This window comes from Bombina bombina, chromosome 4 (genome assembly GCF_027579735.1).
Source record: "Bombina bombina isolate aBomBom1 chromosome 4, aBomBom1.pri, whole genome shotgun sequence".
In the NCBI taxonomy this organism is placed as follows: Eukaryota; Metazoa; Chordata; class Amphibia; order Anura; family Bombinatoridae; genus Bombina; species Bombina bombina.
The window spans coordinates 1,052,985,606-1,053,013,105 of NC_069502.1; the positions used below are offsets into that span (position 1 = coordinate 1,052,985,606).

The 27,500-nt window shown below is 38.0% G+C and overlaps 1 protein-coding gene across 1 annotated transcript in view; it reads left to right on the top strand.

Annotated features, from left to right (window-relative positions):
* CCDC88A (coiled-coil domain containing 88A) overlaps positions 1 to 27,500 on the top strand; it is a 424,707-nt gene that overhangs the window by 389,729 nt on the left and 7,478 nt on the right. Inside the window, exons 28-31 of the mRNA XM_053712191.1 lie at positions 1,111 to 1,182; positions 3,655 to 3,735; positions 16,266 to 16,549; positions 24,641 to 25,058. Of these exons, the coding sequence (XP_053568166.1) occupies positions 1,111 to 1,182; positions 3,655 to 3,735; positions 16,266 to 16,549; positions 24,641 to 25,058 (855 nt within the window). The remainder of the gene's footprint in view (positions 1 to 1,110; positions 1,183 to 3,654; positions 3,736 to 16,265; positions 16,550 to 24,640; positions 25,059 to 27,500) is intronic.

The following is a 27,500-nucleotide window of genomic DNA, read 5'->3' on the forward strand; positions in this document are numbered from 1 at the left end:
CTCCCTACTTAGAAGTTGATTTCCACAACTGCCTCTTGCTTACGTGACGTTTCCACATCAATACTGCTGTTATAACATTTTCAGTATAGGTGGTGGTTTCAACAAGCAAAAGCAGGTATTTCAAAAGACAAAATGCAGGTAAAGGAGTTATCTGTAACAAAATTAAAATGAAAATACACTCCAGAAGGTAAAAGGGTCATTGGAAACACATTAAATGGGATATATTGCTAAAGCACAATGTACCTTTAAAGTGAAGGTAAACTTTGGTGAATGAAAGCCTGTTTTTTAAAAATACTAATTAAAACAGGGGCACTTTCATTCATCAAAGTTTACAAAGCAGCCATTTTGTTAAAAAAAATTACCTTTTTTTCTTTTCACTGCTACAGCAGCTTCCCCCACCTAGAGATCCTCTATTCACACGTCAGCAATGATTAATCCGGCTTCCTCCAATCACAGCATGGCCTGAGAAAATGACTCCCCTGGGGGGAAAGCTGTGATTGGAGGAAGCAGGATTAGTCATTGCTGACGTGTGAAAAGAGGATCTCTAGGTTTTACTTCACCCTAAAAGTAGTAGCTAGGGTGTCTGACTAATCTAAGGTGGTTAGTTTCCTATTTATTATATTTTACTTCTTCCACTAGTTTCCTTTTCATATCTAGGGCAAGAACACATTGAGTTACACTCAGTTAATATTTTCACTTTTGAACCTGTGGCCTCTCCAGTCTCTCTGCGGCTTCATGCCCTGTATATAACCCATCTCCTACTGACTAGTATCTGAACAGGAGCAGAAAGGTCATCAAAGAGGGGGAGGTGGAGAAAGAATGGAATTATCGCTCTTTGAATTCACTGTATGTGACTGGATCTGAGTCATAAAAGAAATGATTTGGGTTTTCTCTCTCTTTACTTATAATCTATTTTATAAGTGGAGCCTTCTGAATGTTAAACGTCTGCAGCTGCAGCGGATTGTAAGATTAGCGTTGGAACCTTTATCTATGTTGTATTTTACACAGCTAAGTATTTTGTGTAATGATATCTTGGTATTAATTACAAGACCTAAGTTGACCTAATATGAAATGAATATTGTCTGCTATTTGATCATTTTTTTTTTATAGATGGTGCTTCCTATGAAGATGTAAATGCCCATTCAGTCAGTGATGATTCCAGCGCTTTATCATCTGCTCCTGGTGAGAATCCTTCTATCTCAGGTCTTTTTTTGTGTTACTCGCTTCTGCATGATGAGAGCTCATGGAATGCAAATACACACTAAGTGTCATGTCTTACTATAACTCACATTCCTTTAATAATAATTACTTTAAAACTTCTTAACTTTTTTGGTTGCTTAATTAATCAAATCTCGTTGATTTTTTTCCCCCCTTCAAATCCATTTACTTCTTTAGCTTTAGTTGCTTTTAGCCAGTGTATTTCTACAAAGATAAGGTGATGGTAAACTTAATCGATTATAGTTACAATATTTGTAACCCTATAGTAACATGCTTCATTTTTGAAAAATTTTACCTTTTCATGTTTTCCTGTAACGGATACTCTATTTCTTACTTCACGGACGATTCAGGCTGTAGCCAATCATATCGCGTCCCCTTTGGCATCCAGCAAGTAAATAACACTTCTGGTTTTGGACGCTAAAGGGGTCGCAATAGGATTGGCTACAGCCTGAATCGTCAATGAAGTAAGAAATAGAGTATCTGTTATGGGCGGAGGAACAGCGCAATATATGAAAACATGAAAGAGTAGTTATTAAAAAAAAATATAAACTTTTACAAAGCCTTTTATGAACAAAAGTCCCCATCTTTTACTTTAACTACAAACGATGAAGTTTACCATCACTTTAAGCAAATATTACCAATATTATAAAATCTAGTTATGGAACGTTTATTAGAATAACAAGATTTATTTTGAGCTATGGTGATTCTTTATATTTATATTCTTTACTGTGTTTTAAGAAATAGGCAATAATGAAATTTGTGACATTTGGCAGATAATGTAAGGATCTGATTTGTCATTCCTTTAGGGTAGGTACAAAAAGTATGTATATATAAAGAAAAAGCGTAGATTGTGGTTTCATGATTCAGACAAAGTGGGCAATTTAAAAAAAAATAAAAAAAATAGGTTACTTACAAAATCTAATTTGCTTTATTTGTCTTTGTATGCTTTGTTGAAAAAAAAATACCTAGGTATGCTCAGGAGCTGCAATGCATTACTGGGAGCTACTTCCTGATTGGTGGCTGCACATATGAATTCACCAGATGTGTTAATCTAGCTCTCAGTAGTGTGTTACTGCTTATTCAACAAAGGATATCAAAAAGAATAAAAACAAATTTGATAATAGAAGTAAATTGTATGCTCTAAATCAAGAAAGAGAAATTATTTGCATTTCATGTCCCTTTAAGTATCAAATAATGAGCCCAGGCTATGGGAAAATAAAAGTAGATAAAAACACTGATGGAAATACATTATCAGTTGTAGAGGAAAATGTATGTCATATTAAAGGTAACTGATAAGGACTTGAGGAAAAATCATCTCAAGACATAAATCATTTGCAAATAATGGATGTTATATTTGTGGATTTAGTTTACTTGAATTTAGTTATGCCCATGTATATTAACTTGAAAAATTATAGTTTGAGTTCATGTAAAATTTCATAAACCCACATGAACAAGCAGTCACTGGTTCTTTTGAGTAATATAGAATACATAGATTCACTCTATGGCCAATACACAGTGTAACTAGTTGCCCTGATGTATGGACTAGGATACTTGAGAGTTGATGACGACATTAGAAACACATTTTTTTTAATATGTTGTGATAAATTGGCGCAAGGAGTATATGGTAATTGTTTTATTAAAGGAACATTAAGGTAAATTTTGTATATGTAAAATATATATTGGCAGTAAATGATTTTCATATAAAGTATTAGAAAAGCATTTATGAGTTTCCTATTGTTGCTCGAAATTGCTGGGGTTTACTTCCAGTTATAAATGAATTGATAAGCATTTTGATTATGCTTTCCTAACTTACTGTGACCAATTAGTGTCAAATATAAAACATCTACTGCACTGATCTAAGCAATCACGTTGTAGTGTGTTGCAGTATCCAATGGTGTCCTCAATAGGCCAACATGGTTATTAATGGGCTATGAATTAAAATAAATAATAATTGCATTACAGTATTTTTTGTGTGCAAGTGTTGTCATTTCATGCATGTGACTCACTATAACAATAAATGTTCTACGACTGTTTAACGTCCCTTTAAAGGAAGCAGTGGTCAGTTTGTGAGGTTTTGCATGTCTCATTTGTTTTGCTTTTGACAGTCTTAGTTCTCACAATTTATTAAATCTGCTGTCCTTTTTCTCTAATCTAATGGTTCATTCACAATTAACAAACAATGTTAAACATCAGCCTGGCTCTTTCTCCTTTCTCTTACTGTTTCTATAGTGGTCTTTTCCAAAGTGTCCTCTTGGACTTCATGGAAAACCTTTTGCTTTCTGTCCTGTAAGAAAAAAAGCATTTTGTTGGCAATGGGCATGATGAGCCTGTGATATAGTGCATGATGCCAAACTCACAGCGTTGTCCTCAAAATGCCGAGCTTCAGTTTCACCTGCCGAGTCTGTTACAATATTGTCTCCTGCTCTTTCATCCTAGCTCCCAGACCTTACAGCCTTGATAGTGGCAGAACATCCTGCATTAATAGTAATAATAATGCATCACTCCATGAGGTCACAGGTACGCCAGAGCCATTGCATTTATTTATCTAATGCGTATTTTAATGTATTGCATATTTACAATATTTTTCAGATTGATTGCGTCTTCGTGGTTGATCAAGATTTTCTGAAATTTGTCTTTTTCTTTAAGGGATATGTTTGAATTCATGCTTTTAATTTTTCCATGTGATATTTTAACTAAATAGAATATGTGCATTAGTATAGCAGACATTAAACATGAGTCAAAAATAATTTGTGACTCTAACGAATTCTAGATTACTGCCCAGATGCGTTTTTCACATCTAAGGGTACCAAATCAGACATTATATAGTTATATATCCATTTCAACAAACAAGCAAACCATTAAAGGGGCACTAAATAAGTGCTAGATAGAATGATGCATTCAAAGAAAAGATTAGTCTGAGAATAACACGTAGATGTATTTTTTAAAGTTTCATTAGCTATTTGAATATTGACATAATAAGTGTAAAGTTTTAGTGTCTATAAAACAATGGGAGCTGCCATGTTGTAACTTAGGTTACCTTCTCTGCTGTAACCAATTAGAGACAGTTATAAATAGATTACTAGATTGTGCAGCCAATGAATGTGTGGAATATAACAGTGTTCTGCATTTTCACTTCTAACAGAAAACCTCACAATTTCAGAATGGAATTACAGGAAATGGGGACAAAATAAGTAATGAAAGTATATTGCAGAATTGTTTTATATATACAGTTTATCATTTTATATTACCGTCTCAAAGTGTTTAATGTCCCTTTAAGTATGATTTCAAAAAGACCTAAATTCTAATATTCAAAACTAGCTAGGATCTCCTGAGAAGGTAGATAATTTTGTGCAAAAGTTCTTATTTATAAATATTGATGCATGGAGCAGTCATCCAACAGAAGTGGTAGGGAATTCAAGCCTGAAATATGCATAAAAATATCCTGAGAACCGATTATGGCCAGATTAGATTGGTTAAAAATGTAAGTTCAAGGGAAAAACTGCAAGTGCTTGGGGCAGAACACCCACAACAAAGTACCATCTGTGTAAAGACTTGTCTGTGAGGGACCACAATTCTTAAGCGCTAATGACAAACTAGGCTTTTTAAGTTTGTTTCTGTTTGAACAGGAATTTGCATTAGTGGCTGAGTGATTCTAATTTCAATACTTAGATCCTGACTTCTCAGCACATCCCAGGAGCTAGGTTCTGTTGTATCAGCTACAGAATATAATCAGCATTTGTGCATTATATATCGGGAGTTGTATTAAACTACATAAACTGGTAAGATTATCTAAGATGTCTCTTCTGTACTTTGAGGTCCCTAGAAGAATTTTAGAAAGGTATTTTTAGCTTGGGAACTATGTATCTATCTATGCAGGGTTCAGGATAAGAAGAAAAAAGACTTTCATTACAATATTAGGACTACAAAATAAGCCCCCAAAGATTCTACATGGTCTATCTCCATGCCAGCAAGTTTTTGCTCATTAGGCCCCAAGAGAGGAATAAACTGCATATCTGTACAGACAGTTATCCTCAATCCCTAACTGTAACCCTAATCCCTAACTGCATTGTACATCACGATTATCTGCTGTGACCTTCTGACACCAGCATATCATGGGCGGTAAGACCTTGCCCTATTCTATACCTCTGCCCACAACATTCCAAGGCACATATACCATCTTGAATACACTGGAAAATGGAAAATTGAGCATAAATGAAAACAATTTAATACATGTGCTTTTTGTTCTGAACCAATGACCAATTTAAAGCATAGATGGATTAGAAATTACAATGCTTACTGTATGGAACCTTTTCAGTTAAAGTTAAGGAGTGTTTTCTAGATATGTAGCTTCTATTATGTAGCTTCTATGACATAACACATTTTTACGTCACAAATTACAAAATAACCGTAACACAGAAGATCTATTTGTCAGACATTATAGTGATGCCAGGGGCGGAACTACCATTGGTGCAGCAGGTGCAGTGGCACTAGTGCCCGGGTGCTGAGGGGGCCCATAGCAGCCAGTCTATACATATGGCATGTGCAGAATATGTACAATTCTAATACAGGGCAACCTTATATTAGTGCAGGTGGCAAGCCCATCTATCCATCCTCATAATCGTTATACAGAATAATGAATAATGTTACTATTTCTTACTACCAAAGTATCTTTGGGGAGGGGGGCAATTTTTTTTTTTTGCATCGGGGCCCTCTGCTGAGTAGGTCCGCTATCTGAGTGATGCCTCACATACAATTGATACATTGATAGCTTCAATATACCCAGTGGGTACTCTAATATGTTTATTTGCACTAGTTTATAACTAATCTTCTAATGATCCTTTATTAAGGTCTCAATCTATAATTATCTAAATATTAAACAGATAAACCTAGTTAAAATTGATTATCTTTCTGTTTGAACCCATCTGCTGGTAGAATTTAGAATAACAAAGAAAATCTATAGGCTCCCCTAGCATAAAAAGTATAACATGTTTCACTGATATGACATATTTACTGATGTGTCATAAAGATTTTATTTTAGATTTAATCAAATAAGGACATGAAATGACAGTTTAACAGTTGTCTGTTAGTAGCTTTTCATTACAGAGAGCCATGTAAAATTTTTTTATAAAAGATAAGCTTCAATATTGTAATGATTCATAGCAGATTTGTGTATTCATGTACCCCATGCCCCATATAATGATCACATTGACACACACACACACATATATATATATATGTTACGGGTAAAGTAAGAAATCCGGGTAATCCTAGGATTGCCTGGGTAAAACGGACAATTCTTAAGCAGCTGTGGGTAAAGCCTGATATAATGTACTGTAATTCTACACTATTTATTTTGTCTCCACCTGGGGGGTTCAAGGAAGGTGCTCTACCGATCCTTTGGCATCCACCCCAAGTGAACTTTGGGGAATGAGGTTTACAAGGGTGGCTTCACCCCACTTGAGCCCCCCAGGGGGGAGGCAAAAAAGAGGGTGAAGATGGGAGGAATTACAGTGCATGCTAAATATGTTTGATGCAGTGACTCCACACTCTGAGGGGATTTATGATCATACATCAGGCTTTACCCACAGCCGCTTGGGTATTATCGTTTTCCCCGGGTAATCCTAGGATTACCCAATATCTGAGTTTACCCGCAACATGCCAAGCAGTACCAGTCCAAGTCCGCTTGGAAGCCCAGTCAGTCTTGGGTCAAGGGAAAGCAATCTAAGAAGCCCGCAGCTGAATCTAAGTCAGCATGAAGGGTTTGCTCCTGATCCGGAATCTGATCAAGTGAGGGCAGGCTCTCTCAGTTTTCTCTAGCATGGATACGAGATGTCCCAGACCCATGGGCCATGGACATAGTATCCCAGGGTTACAAATTAGAATTCAAGACCTTTCCTCCCAGGGGCATGTTCCACTCTCAAGATTATCTGTAGACCAGACAAAAAGAGAGGCGTTATTACAATGTATACAGGACCTTTCCCTCCTGGGAGTGATAGTTCCAGTTCCAGTCCCAGTGCAGGAACAAGATCTAGGGTTCTATTCCAACCTGTTCGTGGTTCCCAAAAAGAGGGAACTTTCAGGCCTATTCTGGATCTAAAATTCCTCAACAAGTTCCTCAGAGTGCCGTCCTTCAAAATGGAGACTATCTGTTCCATTCTTCCTCTAGTGCAAGAGGGTCAATTCATGACTACCATAGATCTGAAGGATGCGTTTCTCCACTTTCCCCTTCACAGGGATCATCACAAATTTCGGAGGTTCGCCTATCTGGACAAACACTTTCAGTTTGTGGCACTTCCATTTGGCCTTGCGACAGCTCCCAGGATTTTCTCAAAGGTCCTGGGAGCTCTGCTGGCAGTAATTCGGTCTTGGGGAATTGCAGTGGCACCTTATATCGATGATTTCCTGGTTCAGGCGCTATCTTTTCAACTAGCAAAATCTCACACAGAGATCTTGTTGTCTTTTCTTCATTACCATAGATGGAAGGTGAATTTAGAAAAAAGTTCCCTTGTTCTGGCTACAAGGAACTTCTTAGGAACTATTATAGATTCCCTATCGATGAAAATATTTCTTACGGAAGTCAGAAGAGCCAAAATTCTGTCCTCTTGCCTATCGCTTCAGTCGGCTGTACAACCGTCAATGGCCCACTGTATGGAGGTAATTGGTTTGATGATTGCTTCCATGGACATAGTTCCCTTTGCTCGATTCCATTTGAGAGCTCTGCAGTTATGCGGAACGGAGATTATGCAGACCTATCTCAAAGGATAGTTCTCGATCAAGCAGCGAAAGACTCTCTTCCGTGGTGGCTGTCTCAAGAGCATCTGTCTCGGGGAACATGCTTTCGGAGACCCTCATGGGTGATTGTGACCACGGACGCCAGCCTGATGGGCTGGGAAGCGGTTTGGGACTCTTTGAAGGCACAGGGACTGTGGTCTCAAGAGGAATCTGTTCTCCCCATAACAAGTTGAGAGCAATCTTCAATGCCTTGATGGCTTGGCCTCAGCTGGCCTTACCCCGGTTTATCAGGTTTCAGTCAGTAGCTTACATCAACCACCAGGGGGGAACTCGGAGTTCCTTAGCCATGAAGGAGGTGGTTTGAATCATTCAGTGGGCGGAAGCTTACAATTGCTGTCTGTCTGCCATCTACATTCCAGGAGTGGACAATTGGGAAGCAAATTTCCTAAGCAGACAGACTTTCTATCCCGGGGAGTGGGAACTCCATCCGGAAGTGTTCTCCAGGTTAACCACCAAATGGGGGCTACCGGAATTGGATCTGATGGCGTCTGATGGTTCGAGGTCAAGGGATCTTCAGGCCTTCCTGATAGATGCTCTGGCAGTTCCTTGGAACTTCAGGTTGGCATACCTTTTTCCTCCATTTGCTCTCCTTCCACGAGTCATTGCTCTGATAAAGCAGGAGAGAGCTTCAGTGATTCTAATAGCTCCTGTGTGGCCTCGTAGGATCTGGTATGCAGACCTTGTAGAAATGTCATCTCTACCTCTGTGGAGACTCCCTCTGAAGAAGGACCTTCTACTTCAGGGTCCATTTCTTCATCCAAACCTCATTTCTCTGAAACTTACTGCTTGGAGATTGAACACTTAATTTTATCTAAGCGTGGATTTTCCGGAAGCCTGTTACTAGAAAGATTTACCATAAGATATGGCGTAAATATCTTCATTTGTGTGAATCCAAAGGATACTCTTGGAGTAGGGTTAGGATTCCAAGAATTTTGTACTTTCTCCAGGAAGATCTGGAGAAGGGTTTGTCTGTCAGTAGTTTGAAAGGTCAGGTGTCTGCCTTTCTATTTTGCTGCAAAAGCGTCTGGCGGATGTGTCAGATGTACAATCCTTTTGTCAGGCCTTGGTCAGAATCAGGCCTGTGTTTAAATCTGTTGCTCCACCTTGGAGCCTTAACCTGGTTCTTAACGTTTTGCAGCAGGCTCCGTTTAAGCCAATGCATTCCATAGATATTAAGTTGCTATCTTGGAAAGTTTTGTTTCTTACTGCTATCTCTTCTGCTCGGAGAGTTTCAGAACTCTCAACTTTGCAGTGCGATTCGCCTTATCTTATATTTCATGCAGATAAGGCAGTTCTTCGTACCAAGTTTGGTTTTCTTCCTAAGGTTGTTTTGGATAGAAATATTATTTAGGAAATTGTTCTTTCTCTCTGTCCTAATTGTTCTTCTTATAAGGAACGTTTGTTGCACAATCTAGATGTTGTGCGGGCTCTTAAATTCTATTTGCAGGCGACTAAGGACTTTCGTCAGTCTTCTGCATTGTTTGTTAGCTTTTCTGGGAAACACAAAGGTCAGAAAGCTACTGCCACTTCTCTTTCTCTCTGGTTGAGAAGTATTATTAGTTTGGCATATGAGACTGCTGGATAGCAGCCTCCTGAGAGAATCACGGCTCATTCTACCAGGGCTCTTTCTTCTTCTTGGGCTTTCAAAAATGAGGCTTCTGTGGAACAGATTTGCAAGGCTGCAACTTGGTCGTCCTCTTTGCATACTTTTTCCAAATTTTATAAACTTGATACTTTTGCCTCAGCTGAGGCTTCTTTTGGGAGAAAGGTTCTTCAGGCGGTGGTGCCTTCTATTTATGGGACCTGTCTTGTCCCTCCCTAATCATCTGTGTCCTCTGGCTTGGGCATTGATCCCCAACAGTAAATGATTATTCCGTGGACTCACCATATCTTAGGAAAGAAAACAAAATTTATGCTTACCTGCTAAATTTCTTTCTTTCCGGATATGGTCAGTCCACCTCTACACCTTGTGTTACTCCTTGTTACTCCTGTGTTACTCCTTTTCTCCTTTTCTTTCGGTCGAATGACTGGGGATTGTGGGAAGGGGAGTGATACTTAAAAGCTTTGCTGTGGTGCTCTTTGCTCCTCCTGCTGGCCAGGAGTGATATTCCCAACAGTAATTGATGATCCAGTGGACTCACCATATCCGGAAAGAAAGAAATTTATCAGGTAAGCATAATTTTTCTTTCATGTAATTAGCAAGAGTCCATGAGCTAGTGACGTATGGGATATACATTCCTACCAGGAGGGGCAAAGTTTCCCAAACCTTAAAATGCCTATAAATACACCCCTCACCACACCCACAATTCAGTTTTACAAACTTTGCCTCCTATGGAGGTGGTGAAGTAAGTTTGTGCTAGATTCTACGTTGATATGCGCTCCGCAGCAAGTTGGGGCCCGGTTTTCCTCTCAGCGTGCAGTGAATATCAGAGGGATGTGAGGAGAGTATTGCCTATTTGAATTCAATGATCTCCTTCTACGGGGTCTATTTCATAGGTTCTCTGTTATCGGTCGTGGAGATTCATCTCTTACCTCCCTTTTCAGATCGACGATATACTCTTATATATATACCATTACCTCTGCTGATTTTCGTTTCAGTACTGTTTGGCTTTCTACAAACATGTAGATGAGTGTCCTGGGGTAAGTAAGTCTTATTTTCTGTGACACTCTAAAGCTATGGTTGGGCACTTTTTTATAAAGTTCTAAATATATGTATTCAAACATTTATTTGCCTTGACTCAGGATGTTCAACATTCCTTTTTTTCAGACAGTCAGTTTCATATTTGGGATAATGCATTTGAATCAATCATTTTTTCTTACCTTAAAAAATTTGACTTTTTCCCTGTGGGCTGTTAGGCTCGCGGGGGCTGAAAATGCTTCATTTTATTGCGTCATTCTTGGCGCGGACTTTTTTGGCGCAAAAAATCTTTTCTGTTTCCGGTGTCATACGTGTCGCCGGAAGTTGCGTCATTTTTTTGACGTTCTTTTGCGCCAAAAATGTCGGCGTTCCGGATGTGGCGTCATTTTTGGCGCCAAAAGCATTTAGGCGCCAAATAATGTGGGCGTCTTATTTGGCGCTAAAAAAATATGGGCGTCGCTTTTGTCTCCACATTATTTAAGTCTCATTATTTTTTGCTTCTGGTTGCTAGAAGCTTGTTCACTGGCATTTTTTTCCCATTCCTGAAACTGTCATTTAAGGAATTTGATCAATTTTGCTTTATATGTTGTTTTTTCTATTACATATTGCAAGATGTTCCACGTTGCAACTGAGTCAGAAGATACTTCAGGAAAATCACTGCCCGGTGCTGGAGCTACCAAGCTAAGTGTATCTGCTATAAATTTTTGGTATCTGTTTCTCCAGCTGTTGTTTGTATTGCATGTCATGACAAACTTATTAATGCAGATAAAATTTCCTTTAGTACTGTTACATTACCTGTTGCTGTTCCGTCAACATCTAATTTTCAGAGTGTTCCTGATAAACATAAGAGATTTTATTTTTTTAAATCCATTAAGAAGGCTATGTCTGTTATTTCTCCTTCTAGTTTACATAAAAGTCTTTTAAAACTTCTCTTTTTTCAGATGAATTTTTAAATGAACATCATCATTCTGATACTGATAATGGTTCTTCTGGTTCAGAGGTTTCTGTCTCAGAGGTTGATGCTGATAAATCTTTGTATTTGTTCAAGATGGAATTTATTCGTTCTTTATTTAAAGAAGTATTAATTGCATTAGAAATAGAGGATTCTGGTCCTCTTGATACTAATTCTAAACGTTTAAATAAGGTTTTTAAATCTCCTGTAGTTATTCCAGAAGTGTTTAATCTCCCTGATGCTATTTCTGAAGTAATTTCCAGGGAATGGAATAATTTGGGTAATTCTTTTACTCCTTCTAAACGTTTAAGCAATTATATCCTGTGCCATCTGACAGATTAGAGTTTTTTGGGACAAAATCCCTAAGGTTATGGGGCTGTCTCTACTCCTGCTAAATGTACTACTATTCCTACGGCAGATAGTACTTCATTTAAGGATCCTTTAGATAGGAAAATTGTATCCTTTCTAAGAAAAGCTTACTTATGTTCAGGTAATCTTCTTAGACCTGCTATATTTTTAGCGGATGTTGCTGCAGCTTCAACTTTTTGGTTAGAAGCTTTAGCGCAACAAGTAACAGATCATAATTTTATAGCATTATTATTATTCTATAACATGCTAATAATTTTATTGGTGATACCATCTTTTGATATCATTAGAATTGATGTCAGGTATATGTCTCTAGCTATTTTAGCTAGAAAAGCTTTATGGATTAAACTTGGAATGCTGATATGTCTTCTAAGTCAACTTTGCTTTCCCTTTCTTTCCAGGTTAATAAATTATCTCAACTGTTTCTGGAAGGAAGGGAACTTTTTTACCAAAGGATAAAAAATCTAAGGTAAATTTAGGTCTAATAATCATTTTCGTTCCTTTCCTCACAACAAGGAACAAAAGCCTGATCCTTCATCCTCAGGAGCGGTATCAGTTTGGAAACTATTTCCAGTTTGGAATATATCCAAGCCTTATAGAAACCTATAGCCAGCTCCTAAGTACCCATGAAGGTGCGGCCCTTATTCCAGCTCAGCTGGTATGGGGCAGATTACGTTTTCTTCAAAGAAATTTGGATCAATTCCGTTCTCAATCTCTGGTTTCAGAACATTGTTTCAGAAAGGTACAGAATTGGCTTCAAGTTAAGGCCTCCTGCTAAGAGATTTTTTTCTTTCCCGTGTCCCAGTTAACACAGCAAAGGCTCAGCATTTCTGAAATGTGTTTCAGATCTAGAGTTGGCTGGAGTAATTATGCCAGTTCCAGTTCTGGAACAGGGGCTAGGGTTTTATTTTATCTCTTCATTGTACCAAAGAAGGTCAATTCCTTCAGACCAGTTCCGGATCTATCAATATTGAATCGTTATGTAAGGATACCAACATTCAAGATGGTTACTGTAGGACTATCCTGCCTTTTGTTTAGCAAGGGCATTATATGTCTACAATAGATTTACAGGATGTGTATCTGCATATTCCGATTCATCCAGATCACTTTTAGTGTCTGAGATTCTCTTTTTAGACAAGCATTACCAGTTTTGTGGCTCTACCGTTTGGCCTAGCCTCAGTTCCAAGAATTTTTTTCAAAGGTTCTCGGTGCCCTTCTTTCTGTAATCAGAGAACAGGGTTTTGGTATTTCCTTATTTGGACGATATCTTGGTACTTGCTCAGTCTTCTCATTTTCGAAGAATCTCATACGAATCGACTTGTGTTGTTTCTTCAAGTTCATGGTTGGAGGATCAATTTACCAATCAGTTCATTGATTCCTCAGACAAGGGTAACCTTTTTAGGTTTCTAGATAGATTCAGTGTCTATGACTCTGTCCTTGTCAGACAAGAGAAGTTTAACATTGATATCAGCTTGTCAAAACCTTCAGTCACAATCATTCCCTTTGGTAGCCTTATGCATGGAAATTTTAGGTCTTAGGACTGCCGCATCAGATGCGATCTCCTTTGCTCGTTTTCACATGCGACCTCTTCAGCTCTGTATGCTGAACCAATGGTGCAGGGATTACTCAAAGATATCTCAATTAATATCTTTAAACCGATTATACGACACTCTCTGACAGGGTGGACAGATCGCCATCGTTTAGTTCAGGGGGCTTCTTTGTTCTTCCGACCTGGACTATAATCTCAACAGATGCAAGTCTTACAGGTTGGGGAGCTGTGTGGGGGTATCTGACGGCACAAGGGGTTTGGGAATCTCAGGAGGTGAGATTTCTGATCAATATTTTGGAACTCCGTGCAATTTTCAGAGCTCTTCAGTCTTGGCCTCTTCTGAAGAGAGAGTTGTTCATTTGTTTTCAGATAGACAATGTCACAACTGTGGCATACATGAAAGAAGTATCTCGAATTTGGTTTGGGCGGAATCCAGCTCCTGTCTAATCTCTGCGGTTCATATCCCAGGTATGGACAAGTGGAAAGCGGATTATCTCAGTCGCCAAACGTTGCACCTGGGCGAATAGTCTCTTCACCCAGAGGTATTTCCTCAGATTGTTCAAATGTGGGAACTCCCAGAAATAGATCTGATGGTTTCTCATCTAAACAAGAAACTTCCCTGGTATCTGTCTGGATCCCGGGATCCTCAGGCGGAGGCAGTGGATGCATTATCTCTTCCTTACAAGTGTCATCCTGCCTATATCTTTCCGCCTCTAGTTCTTCTTCCAAGGGTATTCTCCAATATTCTAAAGGAATGCTCGTTTGTCCTGCTGGTAGCTCCAGCATGGCCTCACAGGTTTTGGTATGCGGATCTTGTCCGGATGGCCTCTTGCCAGCTGTGGACTCTTCCGTTAAGACCAGTCTTTCTGTCTCAAGGTTCTTTTTTCCATCAGGATCTCAAAACCTTAATTTTAAGGTATGGAGTTTGAACGCTTGATTCTTGGTCAAAGAGGTTTCTCTGACTCTGTGATTGATACTATGTGACAGGCTCGTAAATCTGTATCTAGAGAGATATATTATAGAGTCTTGAAGACTTATATTTCTTAGTGTCTTTCTCATCTTTTTTCTTGGCATTTTTTTTTGAATACCGAGAATTTTACAGTTTCTTCAGGATGGTTTAGATAAAGGTTTGTCCGCAAGTTCCTTGAAAGACAAATCTCTGCTCTTTCTGTTCTTTTTCACAGAAGGATTGCTAATCTTCCTGATATTCATTGTTTTGTACAACCTTTGGTTCGTATAAAACCTGTCATTAAGTCAATTTCTCCTCCTTGGAGTTTGAATTTGGTTCTGGGGGCTCTTCAAGCTCCTCCTTTTGAACCCATGCATTCTTTGGTCATTATATTATTTTCTTGGAAAGTTTTGTTTCTTTTGGCCATCTCTTCTGCCAGAAGAGTCTCTGAATTATCTACTCTTTTTTGTGAGTCTCCTTTTCTGATTTTGCATCAGGATAAGGCGGTGCTGCGAACTTCTTTTGAAGTTTTTACCTAAGGTTGTGAATTCTAACAACATTAGTAGAGAAATTGTGGTTCCTTCATTATGTCCTAATCCTATGAATTCTAGGGAGAAATCATTGCATTCTTTGGATACTGTTAGAGCTTTGTAATATTATGTTGAAGCTACTAAGTCTTTCCGAAAGACTTCTAGTCTATTTGTCATCTTTTCTGGTTCTAGAAAAGGCCAGAAAGCTTCTGCCATTTCTTTGGCATCTTGGTTGATATCTTTATTTCATCATGCCTATGTTGAGTCGGGTAACACTCCGCCTCAAAGGATTACAGCTCATTCTACTAGGTCAGTTTCTACTTCCTGGGCGTTTAGGAATGAAGCTTCGGTTGATCAGATTTGCAAAGCAGCAACTTGGTCCTCTTTGCATACTTTTACTAAATTCTACCATTTTGATGTGTTTTCTTCTTCTGAAGCAGTTTTTGGTAGAAACGTACTTCAGGCAGTGGTTTCAGTTTGAATCTTCTGCTTATGTTTTTTCATTAAAATTTTATTCTGGGTGTGGATTATTTTCAGCAGGAATTGGCTGTCTTTATTTTATCCCTCCCTCTCTAGTGACTCTTGCGTGGAAAGATCCACATCTTGGGTAATCATTATCCCATACGTCACTAGCTCATGGACTCTTGCTAATTACATGAAAGAAAACATAATTTATGTAAGAACTTACCTGATAAATTCATTTCTTTCATATTAGCAAGAGTCCATGAGGCCCGCCCCTTTTTTGTGGTGGTTTTGATTTTTTTGTATAAAGCACAATTATTCCAATTCCTTATTTTATATGCTTTCGCACTTTTTTCTTATCACCCCACTTCTTGGCTATTCGTTAAACTGAATTGTGGGTGTGGTGAGGGGTGTATTTATAGGCATTTTAAGGTTTGGGAAACTTTGCCCCTCCTGGTAGGAATGTATATCCCATACGTCACTAGCTCATGGACTCTTGCTAATATGAAAGAAATGAATTTATCAGGTAAGTTCTTACATAAATTATGTTTTTTTTAATTATTATTATTTATTATAAATATTAATTAAAAGTTTTTTATTTCAGACTGTTTGGATTTTGGAATTCTTTATTTGGGGATTTGTACCTGTACTATACCCCTTTACTATGGGACACAGTTCATAACAAACGTGATCAGTCATATACTATATTGGATATTTCAGAGCTGTTATAACTTTCATATACATAATGTTTGTTTTTACTTGTTCTTTTGTACAGAGTGTTAGATATTAACGCACTGTTTATCCTAAAGCAGGTGCTGTGTCTAACCAAAGTACGTGTAGGTCCCAAAGCCAGAGCAGTGGGGAATTCAGTTTGCAACAAGAACAAGATGTTTGGTCCAGCAGTAGCAATCCGGCCCAGCACATTGGCAATCGCCTAAAGAAATCTGCTGTGTCCAGCCCTATGCTGAGACTTAAATCGTACGATGCCCCAGACAGTCCGGCACAGTCCAAGGGGAGACTCGGCTCTCCGGGAAGTGAAGTTGTCTCTCTTAAACAGTTTCTCGAGGAAAGCAACAAGCTCACTGTGTCCCAGGTCGGTAGCTTTATAAGCCTTGAGTGCTTCCTCAGGATTATTATACCTTTTCATGTAGAACTTCTGAACTTTTTTCCTTTTTTGTTTTTAAATTGTGTATTCTTCATGGACAAATCTAAAGTTTCATAGAAATATGGTCATAATAAATTTGGAATCTTATGCAGTGCAGGAACATGACACAAAGACCTACAGTCTGACACCTGTGTGAGATAGAATAAATATAATTTTCACAGAGAAACTGTATGAATACAACAGTATGATTTAGATACAAAGAAGGCTTTGGCCTATCATCTATCCTGTTGTGTACATTTGAGACCTGCATGTTATCAAATTTAGGTTAACATTTTTATCAAAATCGCAATAGTGATATGTTTAAGAAATTACAATTACTTTCAGTGGGAAGCTCAAAAGGCATTGTGGGGCAGTTGGGGGGGGGGGCAAACACGTAATCCTCACTTAGTCAGCAGATTCATAGGCGATACAAGGGCAGAGTAGCGGGTGTTCTTTCGGCAGAGTCAGTGCAGGTGGGACAGTCACAGGTGTTCCTGGACGGGGGTTTTGCGGTAGAGGTCATGGTTGGTAAATATTTCCCTCCTCCTCTGCACAATTGGAGTGCAACCATATAAATTTAGGGGGCTTTTCCATCCTGTAGAACCGTCACCTGAGCACTGCCTTCACAAACCTTTCTTTCATGTAATTAGCAAGAGTCCATGAGCTAGTGACGTATGGGATATACATTCCTACCAGGAGGGGCAAAGTTTCCCAAACCTCAAAATGCCTATAAATACACCCCTCACCACACCCACAAATCAGTTTTACAAACTGGTGAAGTAAGTTTGTGCTAGATTCTACGTTGATATGCGCTCCGCAGCAGGTTGGAGCCCGGTTTTCCTCTCAGCGTGCAGTGAATGTCAGAGGGATGTGAGGAGAGTATTGCCTATTTGAATTCAATGATCTCCTTCTACGGGGTCTATTTCATAGGTTCTCTGTTATCGGTCGTAGAGATTAATCTCTTACCTCCCTTTTCAGATCGACGATATACTCTTATATATATATACCATTTCCTCTACTGATTTTCGTTTCAGTACTGGTTTGGCTTTCTACAACATGTAGATGAGTGTCCAGGGGTAAGTAAGTCTTATTTTCTGTGACACTCTAAGCTATGGTTGGGCACTTTTTTATAAAGTTCTAAATATATGTATTCAAACATTTATTTGCCTTGACTCAGGATGTTCAACTTTCCTTATTTCAGACAGTGAGTTTCATATTTGGGATAATGCATATGAATAAATCAATTTTTTCTTACCTTAAAATTTGACTTTTTCCCTGTGGGCTGTTAGGCTCGCGGGGGCTGAAAATGCTTCATTTTATTGCGTCATTCTTGGCGCGGACTTTTTTGGCGCAAATTTTTTTTCTGTTTCCGGCATCATACGTGTCGCCGGAAGTTGCGGGGTTTTTTTTGACGTTCTTTTGCGCCAAAAGTATCGGCGTTCCGGATGTGACGTCATTTTTGGCGTCACTATTGTCTCCACATTATTTAAGTCTCATTATTTATTGCTTCTGGTTGCTAGAAGCTTGTTCACTGGCATTTTTTCCCATTCCTGAAACTGTCATTTAAGGAATTTGATCAATTTTGCTTTATATGTTGTTTTTTCTATTACATATTGCAAGATGTCCCACGTTGAAACTGAGTCAGAAGATACTTCTGGAAAATCGCTGCCTGGTGCTGGAGCTACCAAAGCTAAGTGTATCTGCTGTAAACTTATGGTATCTGTTCCTCCAGCTGTTGTTTGTACTGATTGTCATGACAAACTTGTTAATGCAGATAATATTTCCTTTAGTACTGTTACATTACCTGTTGCTGTTCTGTCAACATCTAATACTCAGAGTGTTCCTGATAACATAAGAGATTTTGTTTCTAAATCCATTAAGAAGGCTATGTCTGTTATTCCTCCTTCTAGTAAACGTAAAAAGTCTTTTAAAACTTCTCATTTTTCAGATGAATTTTTAAATGAACATCATCATTCTGATTCTGATAATGGTTCTTCTGGTTCAGAGGATTCTGTCTCAGAGGTTGATGCTGATAAATCTTCATATTTATTTAAAATGGAATTTAATCGTTCTTTACTTAAAGAAGTCCTAATTGCATTAGAAATTGAGGATTCTGGTCCTCTTGATACTAAATCTAAACGTTTAGATAAGGTTTTTAAATCTCCTGTGGTTATTCCAGAAGTTTTTCCTGTCCCTGGTGCTATTTCTGAAGTAATTTCCAGGGAATGGAATAATTTGGGTAATTCATTTACTCCTTCTAAACGTTTTAAGCAATTATATCCTGTGCCATCTGACAGATTAGAGTTTTGGGACAAAATCCCTAAGGTTGATGGGGCTGTCTCTACTCTTGCTAAGCGTACTACTATTCCTACGGCAGATGGTACTTACTTTAAGGATCCTTTAGATAGGAAAATTGAATCCTTTCTAAGAAAACCTTACTTGTGTTCAGGTAATCTTCTTAGACCTGCTATATCTTTAGCGGATGTTGCTGCAGCTTCAACTTTTTGGTTAGAAGCTTTAGCGCAACAAGTAACAGATCATAATTCTCATAGCATTATTATTCTTCTTCAACATGCTAATAATTTTATTTGTGATGCCATCTTTGATATCATTAGAGTTGATGTCAGGTATATGTCTCTAGCTATTTTAGCTAGAAGAGCTTTATGGCTTAAAACTTGGAATGCTGATATGTCTTCTAAGTCTACTGTGCTTTCCCTTTCTTTCCAGGGTAATAAATTATTTGGTTCTCAGTTGGATTCTATTATCTCAACTGTTACTGGAGGGAAAGGAACTTTTTTACCACAGGTAAAAAATCTAAAGGTAAATTTAGGTCTAATAATCGTTTTCGTTCCTTTCGTCACAACAAGGAACAAAAGCCTGATCCTTCATCCTCAGGAGCGGTATCAGTTTGGAAACCATCTCCAGTCTGGAATAAATCCAAGCCTTTTAGAAAATCAAAGCCAGCTCCTAAGTCCACATGAAGGTGCGGCCCTCATTCCAGCTCAGCTGGTAGGGGGCAGATTACGTTTTTTCAAAGAAATTTGGATCAATTCCGTTCACAATCTTTAGATTCAGAACATTGTTTCAGAAGGGTACAGAATTGGCTTCAAGATAAGGCCTCCTGCAAAGAGATTTTTTCTTTCCCGTGTCCCAGTAAACCCAGCGAAGGCTCAAGCATTTCTGAAATGTGTTTCAGATCTAGAGTTGGCTGGAGTAATTATGCCAGTTCCAGTTCTGGAACAGGGGCTGGGGTTTTATTCAAATCTCTTCATTGTACCAAAAAAGGAGAATTCCTTCAGACCAGTTCTGGATCTAAAAATATTGAATCGTTATGTAAGGAGGATACCAACATTCAAAATGGTAACTGTAAGGACTATCCTGCCTTTTGTTCAGCAAGGGCATTATATGTCTACAATAGATTTACAGGATGCATATCTGCATATTCCGATTCATCCAGATCACTATCAGTTTCTGAGATTCTCTTTCCTAGACAAGAATTACCAGTTTGTGGCTCTGCCGTTTGGCCTAGCAACAGCTCCAAGAATTTTTACAAAGGTTCTCGGTGCCCTTCTGTCTGTAATCAGAGAACAGGGTATTGTGGTATTTCCTTATTTGGACGATATCTTGGTACTTGCTCAGTCTTCACATTTAGCAGAATCTCATACGAATCGACTTGTGTTGTTTCTTCAAGATCATGGTTGGAGGATCAATTTACCAAAAAGTTCATTGATTCCTCAGACAAGGGTAACCTTTTTAGGTTTCCAGATAGATTCAGTGTCCATGACTCTATCTTTGACAGACAAGAGATGTCTAAAATTGATATCAGCTTGTCGAAACCTTCAGTCACAATCATTCCCTTCGGTAGCCTTATGCATGGAAATTCTAGGTCTTATGACTGCTGCATCGGACGCGATCCCCTTTGCTCGTTTTCACATGCGACCTCTTCAGCTCTGTATGCTGAACCAGTGGTGCAGGGATTACACAAAGATATCTCAATTAATATCTTTAAAACCGATTGTACGACACACTCTGACGTGGTGGACAGATCACCATTGTTTAGTTCAGGGGGCTTCTTTTGTTCTTCCGACCTGGACTGTAATTTCAACAGATGCAAGTCTTACAGGTTGGGGAGCTGTGTGGGGGTCTCTGACAGCACAAGGGGTTTGGGAATCTCAGGAGGTGAGATTACCGATCAATATTTTGGAACTCCTTGCAATTTTCAGAGCTCTTCAGTCTTGGCCTCTTCTAAAGAGAGAATCGTTCATTTGTTTTCAGACAGACAATGTCACAACTGTGGCATACATCAATCATCAAGGAGGGACTCACAGTCCTCTGGCTATGAAAGAAGTATCTCGAATTCTGGTATGGGCGGAATCCAGCTCCTGTCTAGTTTCTGCGGTTCATATCCCAGGTATAGACAATTGGGAAGCGGATTATCTCAGTCGCCAAACGTTACATCCGGGAGAATGGTCTCTTCACCCAGAGGTATTTCTTCAGATTGTTCAAATGTGGGGACTTCCAGATATAGATCTGATGGCCTCTCATCTAAACAAGAAACTTCCCAGGTATCTGTCCAGATCCAGGGATCCGCAAGCAGAAGCAGTGGATGCATTGTCACTTCCTTGGAAGTATCATCCTGCCTATATCTTTCCGCCTCTAGTTCTTCTTCCAAGAGTAATCTCCAAGATTCTGAAGGAATGCTCGTTTGTTCTGCTGGTAGCTCCAGCATGGCCTCACAGGTTTTGGTATGCGGATCTTGTCCGGATGGCCTCTTGCCAACCGTGGACTCTTCCGTTAAGACCAGACCTTCTGTCACAAGGTCCTTTTTTCCATCAGGATCTCAAATCCTTAAATTTAAAGGTATGGAGATTGAACGCTTGATTCTTAGTCAAAGAGGTTTCTCTGACTCTGTGATTAATACTATGTTACAGGCTCATAAATCTGTATCTAGGGAGATATATTATAGAGTCTGGAAGACTTATATTTCTTGGTGTCTTTCTCATCATTTTTCTTGGCATTCTTTTAGAATTCCGAGAATTTTACAGTTTCTTCAGGATGGTTTGGATAAAGGTTTGTCTGCAAGTTCCTTGAAAGGACAAATCTCTGCTCTTTCTGTTCTTTTCCACAGAAAGATTGCTAATCTTCCTGATATTCATTGTTTTGTACAAGCTTTGGTTCGTATAAAACCTGTCATTAAGTCAATTTCTCCTCCTTGGAGTTTGAATTTGGTTCTGGGGGCTCTTCAAGCTCCTCCGTTTGAACTTATGCATTCATTGGACATTAAATTACTTTCTTGGAAAGTTTTGTTCCTTTTGGCCATCTCTTCTGCCAGAAGAGTTTCTGAATTATCTGCTCTTTCTTGTGAGTCTCCTTTTCTGATTTTTCATCAGGATAAGGCAGTGTTGCGAACTTCTTTTAACTTTTTACCTAAGGTTGTGAATTCTAACAACATTAGTAGAGAAATTGTGGTTCCTTCATTATGTCCTAATCCTAAGAATTCTAAGGAGAAATCATTGCATTCTTTGGATGTAGTTAGAGCTTTGAAATATTATGTTGAAGCTACTAAGAATTTCCGAAAGACTTCTAGTCTATTTGTTATCTTTTCCGGTTCTAGGAAAGGTCAGAAGGCTTCTGCCATTTCTTTGGCATCTTGGTTGAAATCTTTAATTCATCATGCTTATGTCGAGTCGGGTAAAACTCCGCCTCAAAGGATTACAGCTCATTCTACTAGGTCAGTGTCTACTTCCTGGGCGTTTAGGAATGAAGCTTCGGTTGATCAGATTTGCAAAGCAGCAACTTGGTCTTCTTTGCATACTTTTACTAAATTCTACCATTTTGATGTGTTTTCTTCTTCTGAAGCTGTCTTTGGTAGAAAAGTACTTCAGGCAGCTGTCTTCTGCTTATATTTTCAGTTTTTTTCTTTATAAGATTTAAACTTTATTTTTGGGTGTGGATTTTTTTCAGCGGAATTGGCCGTCTTTATTTTATCCCTCCCTCTCTAGTGACTCTTGCGTGGAAGATCCACATCTTGGGTAGTCATTATCCCATACGTCACTAGCTCATGGACTCTTGCTAATTACATGAAAGAAAACATAATTTATGTAAGAACTTACCTGATAAATTAATTTCTTTCATATTAGCAAGAGTCCATGAGGCCCACCCTTTTTTGTGGTGGTTATGATTTTTTTGTATAAAGCACAATTATTCCAATTCCTTATATTTATGCTTCGCACTTTTTTCTTATCACCCCACTTCTTGGCTATTCGTTAAACTGATTTGTGGGTGTGGTGAGGGGTGTATTTATAGGCATTTTGAGGTTTGGGAAACTTTGCCCCTCCTGGTAGGAATGTATATCCCATACGTCACTAGCTCATGGACTCTTGCTAATATGAAAGAAATGAATTTATCAGGTAAGTTCTTACATAAATTATGTTTTTTCATTACCTTCTGTTCATGCCTTAAAAGGACAGTATACAGTAAATTTTGTTTTTCCCTTAATGTATTTCCAGTGACTTTTTATACCAGCTGCAGAGTATTAAATGTATGAGAAATTGCATTTTCAGGTTTATTTGTGTATATAAAATAGCTGGTTTTGTGCTTTGAAACCACAACCTATTACAATGGGTTGAGATAGCAGGTAAAATTAGATCACATTATGTTATTTTTTATTGGTTATCTCTTCTACACTTCACCAGGAGTGTAATTTCTTCTGCTGGCTGTCAATAGCCTGGACTTAAGTATATAAACTTTCAGTATAGGTGGGGATACCACAGGCTAAATCAGCTATTTCAAATTAAAGGGGAAATGTTTTTGGTCCCTTTTTTAACCTAATGTAAAGTCATTACACCTCTGGCAAAGCAGAAAGCGCAAGTGCAGACAGATCAAAGGTAAGTGACACTAGTTGGCTCTAGAAACCATATTTGAATATTTCTTCAGAGACCTCCCCCCCCCCACTGCAATAATTTATTTCCCCCCTACTGCTAGCACAAGGCCAATTTACAACTCCAGCCTCACTACTACTAGACACCAGCCCCACTGGAGAGAAGCTGTGAAATAAAGTATTTAGCTACAAAATGTTATTGTATTTTTAGTTTAAACCACACACATCATTTGTTATCACATTTGAGTACATTTATGCTAATAACCTTTCTCACCTGTAGTCCCTCTTTTTTTATTTTAAGTAAGTGGCAGCTTAAAAGGATGTATAAATCAAAGTTATACTTCCCAAATTACCTTACCTTTCTCACCTGTAGTCCCTCTTTTTTTATTTTAAGTAAGTGGCAGCTTAAAAGGATGTATAAATCAAAGTTATACTTCCCAAATTACCTTAGACCACACAATTAAAATAAAAAAAACTTTCCAATTTTACTTTTATTCTCAAATGAATTATTTCTCTTGGTATCAGTTACTAGAAACATAACTGCTTTCTATGAGACAATACTAAAGCAGACTCAGTGCTGAAAACAGATGTACACTTCAAAGCCTACCTCAGTATGGTCTCATGAAAATGAGAAACTTTTAAATAAAGTATAGAAAGAGAAAGAGGTCAGTTTGATAATAAAAGAAAATCGGAAAGCGTTTTTTTTTTTAATTGTATACTATCTGAATTATGGAAGTTTAATTTTTTAAATGTTCATATTTCAAAGACAAAATTAAATTTGCATGATTCAAATAGAGCATGCAGTTTTAAACAATGTTCCAATTTACATCTATTTAATTTGCTTTGTTCTATTAGTATCCTTTGTTGAAAAGATTACCTAGGTAGGTTCAGGAAAAGCAATGCACTACTGGCAACTAGCTGCTGATAGGTGGCTGCATATCTATGCCTCTTGTCATTGGCTCACCTGATGGGTTCAGCTAGCTGCCAGTAGTGCATTGCTGCTTCTTCAACAAAGGATACAAAAGAATGATGTAAATTTGAAAGTTGTTGAAAACGTTATGCTCTATCTGAATCATGAAATAAAAATATTGGGTTTTATGTCCCTTTAATTTGGTTATAAGAATGAACCAATCAAAAACTATTGTCTGTTTTGTCTACAGATTCGCTCTGGAAGCCAGGAAAACCTTCTAGATGAAGTTATGAAAAGTCTGTCTGGTTCTGTTGAACTGGCAGGATTACAGTCTCCTTCTCAGTTGTCTCCTGGCATGTTATTAAGTGACATAAAGACTGCAAAACCAGAGCAATGCGTGAGGCCCAGCCCCCGCAGAACAGAAGTCACGCGCTTTACATTCCCTCCAGTAGTAAACACGCAATCCTCAGATGGAAGCTCCTCTCTAGCACAAAGGCAGACAAAAGATACAAACCCATATGCAACTTTACCTCGTGCAAGTAGTGTGATCTCTACTGCAGAGGGTACAAATCGGAGGACAAGTATTCATGACTTTTTATCCAAAGACAATAGGTCACCTGTATCAGTTGATCCATCACCAACAACAGAGGATGCCCCTTCCTTATCGAGTGAGTACTGTGTAATCCAAAAGGCTCCTGATTATCATTATACCACATCTGTTGGTAATTCCACTACACATAAGGATAATGTTATCTATGGATCACAACATGGTGAGATAACAGTGTTGAGTCAGGGCTGCACAGGTAAACTATCTGAAATTGACCCAGGTCTTATAACAGAAGGAACAAATATAGTGTCATACACATCTCCATGCATGTCCTACCCATATATTTCTCTGAACACTGACTTGGTAAGTAGCATCAGTGGTCCTACAGGAGATGGTAAATGCATCTTCACAGTCACTGCCACACAGGGACCAATGTTTGACCATCCCAAATCAAATGGTTCTACAGGAAATCTGGTCACAGGCAACTGTGAATGTACTGCATCTGAGTGTACACAAGAAACAGAGGTGCTAGTGTCTGAGGACACCCAATCTGTTTGGTATGAGTATGGCTGCGTGTGAAGTCAGAAATTGTAAAATAATATCTACTACATTTTTATTTCAGGACACACAGACTTTAGTAACCACAGTATGAAGACTCATTTTTGTTATTCTTACAGAATGTCTTAAGCATCGATGATGTCACGCGTCATTCTATGTTGTATATGCAATGCAGATGTAGTGATACTCAACTTGGGTCTATTGAATATTGGTAGCTTTATGGTCTACATGGGTGCCTGTGCTTTAAGACTTCATTATGTCTGTTGATGAAGAAGCAGTATGGTTTTTACATCCACTTAAATGTTTTTTAGTCTTCCTTGACACGGGCATCAGAAAATACATATTTACATAGATTCGTTATTATTAAAAAGCATATATTGTAATATTAATTTCTATATATAATTATGGTCAGATAGTGAAAATTGTAAAACTACTGGCTGTGCCAGTTATATTAAGTTTTTTTTTGGTGGGTTTAATGGTATAGGAAAGTCAAAATTAAACTTGCATGATTCAGATAGAAGTACACTTAAGTGTCTTAAAATTAAATGTTCTATTTTCAAATTTACTTTATTATCTTGGTATCCTTTCTTGAAAAAAAATATGTACATATCCTTCACTGGGACCAAGCTGGTGATTTGTGGCTACACACATTTGTCTCTTGTCATTGACTGACTAGATAGGTTTGCTAGCTCCCAGTGATGTATTGCTACTACTTCAGCAAAGGATACCAAAAAATAAAGCAAATTTGATAATAGAAGAAAATTGGAAAGTTGTTTAAAATAGTATGTTCTATATGAATCACGAAGTTAAAAAAATGGGTTTCATGTTCCTTTAATAAAATCTACAAAATTAAAAATACATTACAATTGGTCTAAAAAGAGACATAATGCAAATATATAATGTACTAATTTACAAGGACTTATTACTTTTACATTATTGCCCCTTGCTAACAATGTGATTTACCCCACAAACGGGGGGAAAACCTAGTTAAAGGGACAGTCGACACCAGAATTTTTGTTGTTTTAAAAGATAGATAATCCCTTAATTACCCATTCCTTAGTTTTGCATAACCAACACAGTTATAATAATACAGATTTTACCTCTGTGATTAGCTTGTATCTAAGCCTCTGCAGACTGCCCCCTTATTTCACTTCTTTTGACAGACTTGCATCAGTGCTCACTCCTCGGTAAATTCACGTGCGTGAGATCAATGTTATCTATATGAAACACATGAATTAACGCCCTCTAGTGGTGAAAAATTATCAAATGCAGAGGCGGCCTTCAAGGTCTTAGAAATTAGCATATGAACCTCCTAGGTTTAGCTTTCAACTAAGAATACCAAAAGAACAAAGCAAAATTGGTGATAAAAGTAAATTGGAAAGTTGTTTAAAGTTACATGCCCTATTTGAATCATGAAAGTTTTTTTGGACTTGACTGTCCCTTTAAAGTCCCACTTGGGAACTTAAACAAAACATGCATTAGTTTGCATTAGTATTGCAGTTTAAAATATACAGATTGATAAGAGGTGTGAACTGCATAGCACATCCACAAGCAACATAGTAACGATGATGGAACATGACGAATATCAGATAATAATGGTGGTTATCAATTATATATGTATTCTTTATATTAGAAAACGTAATCCTAAATTAAAATAGGACTCAACTGTGCAATCCTGCAAATTGCAAGTTCTGAAACCAGATTATGTTAAAAATAAAATGTTGAGTACCACTGATCTGTAAATATTTTGTCTTGTATGTTTATGCGCGTGGTAAGGCAGTTGCATGTGCCATCACATCACATATCAACAAATCTTTTATGGATTGTACTATATATTTTGAATAATGGCTTTTGCAAACTGTGATTAAAACTGTACATACACATTTTCAAATAATATTTTTTTATTTAAAATCACTAGTTATATTACTGATTCTCTAGTACTTTGGAATATTTGCATATTTCTAAGAAAAAGCAAATTATTGTATTCCTTGTTCTATATAATGGT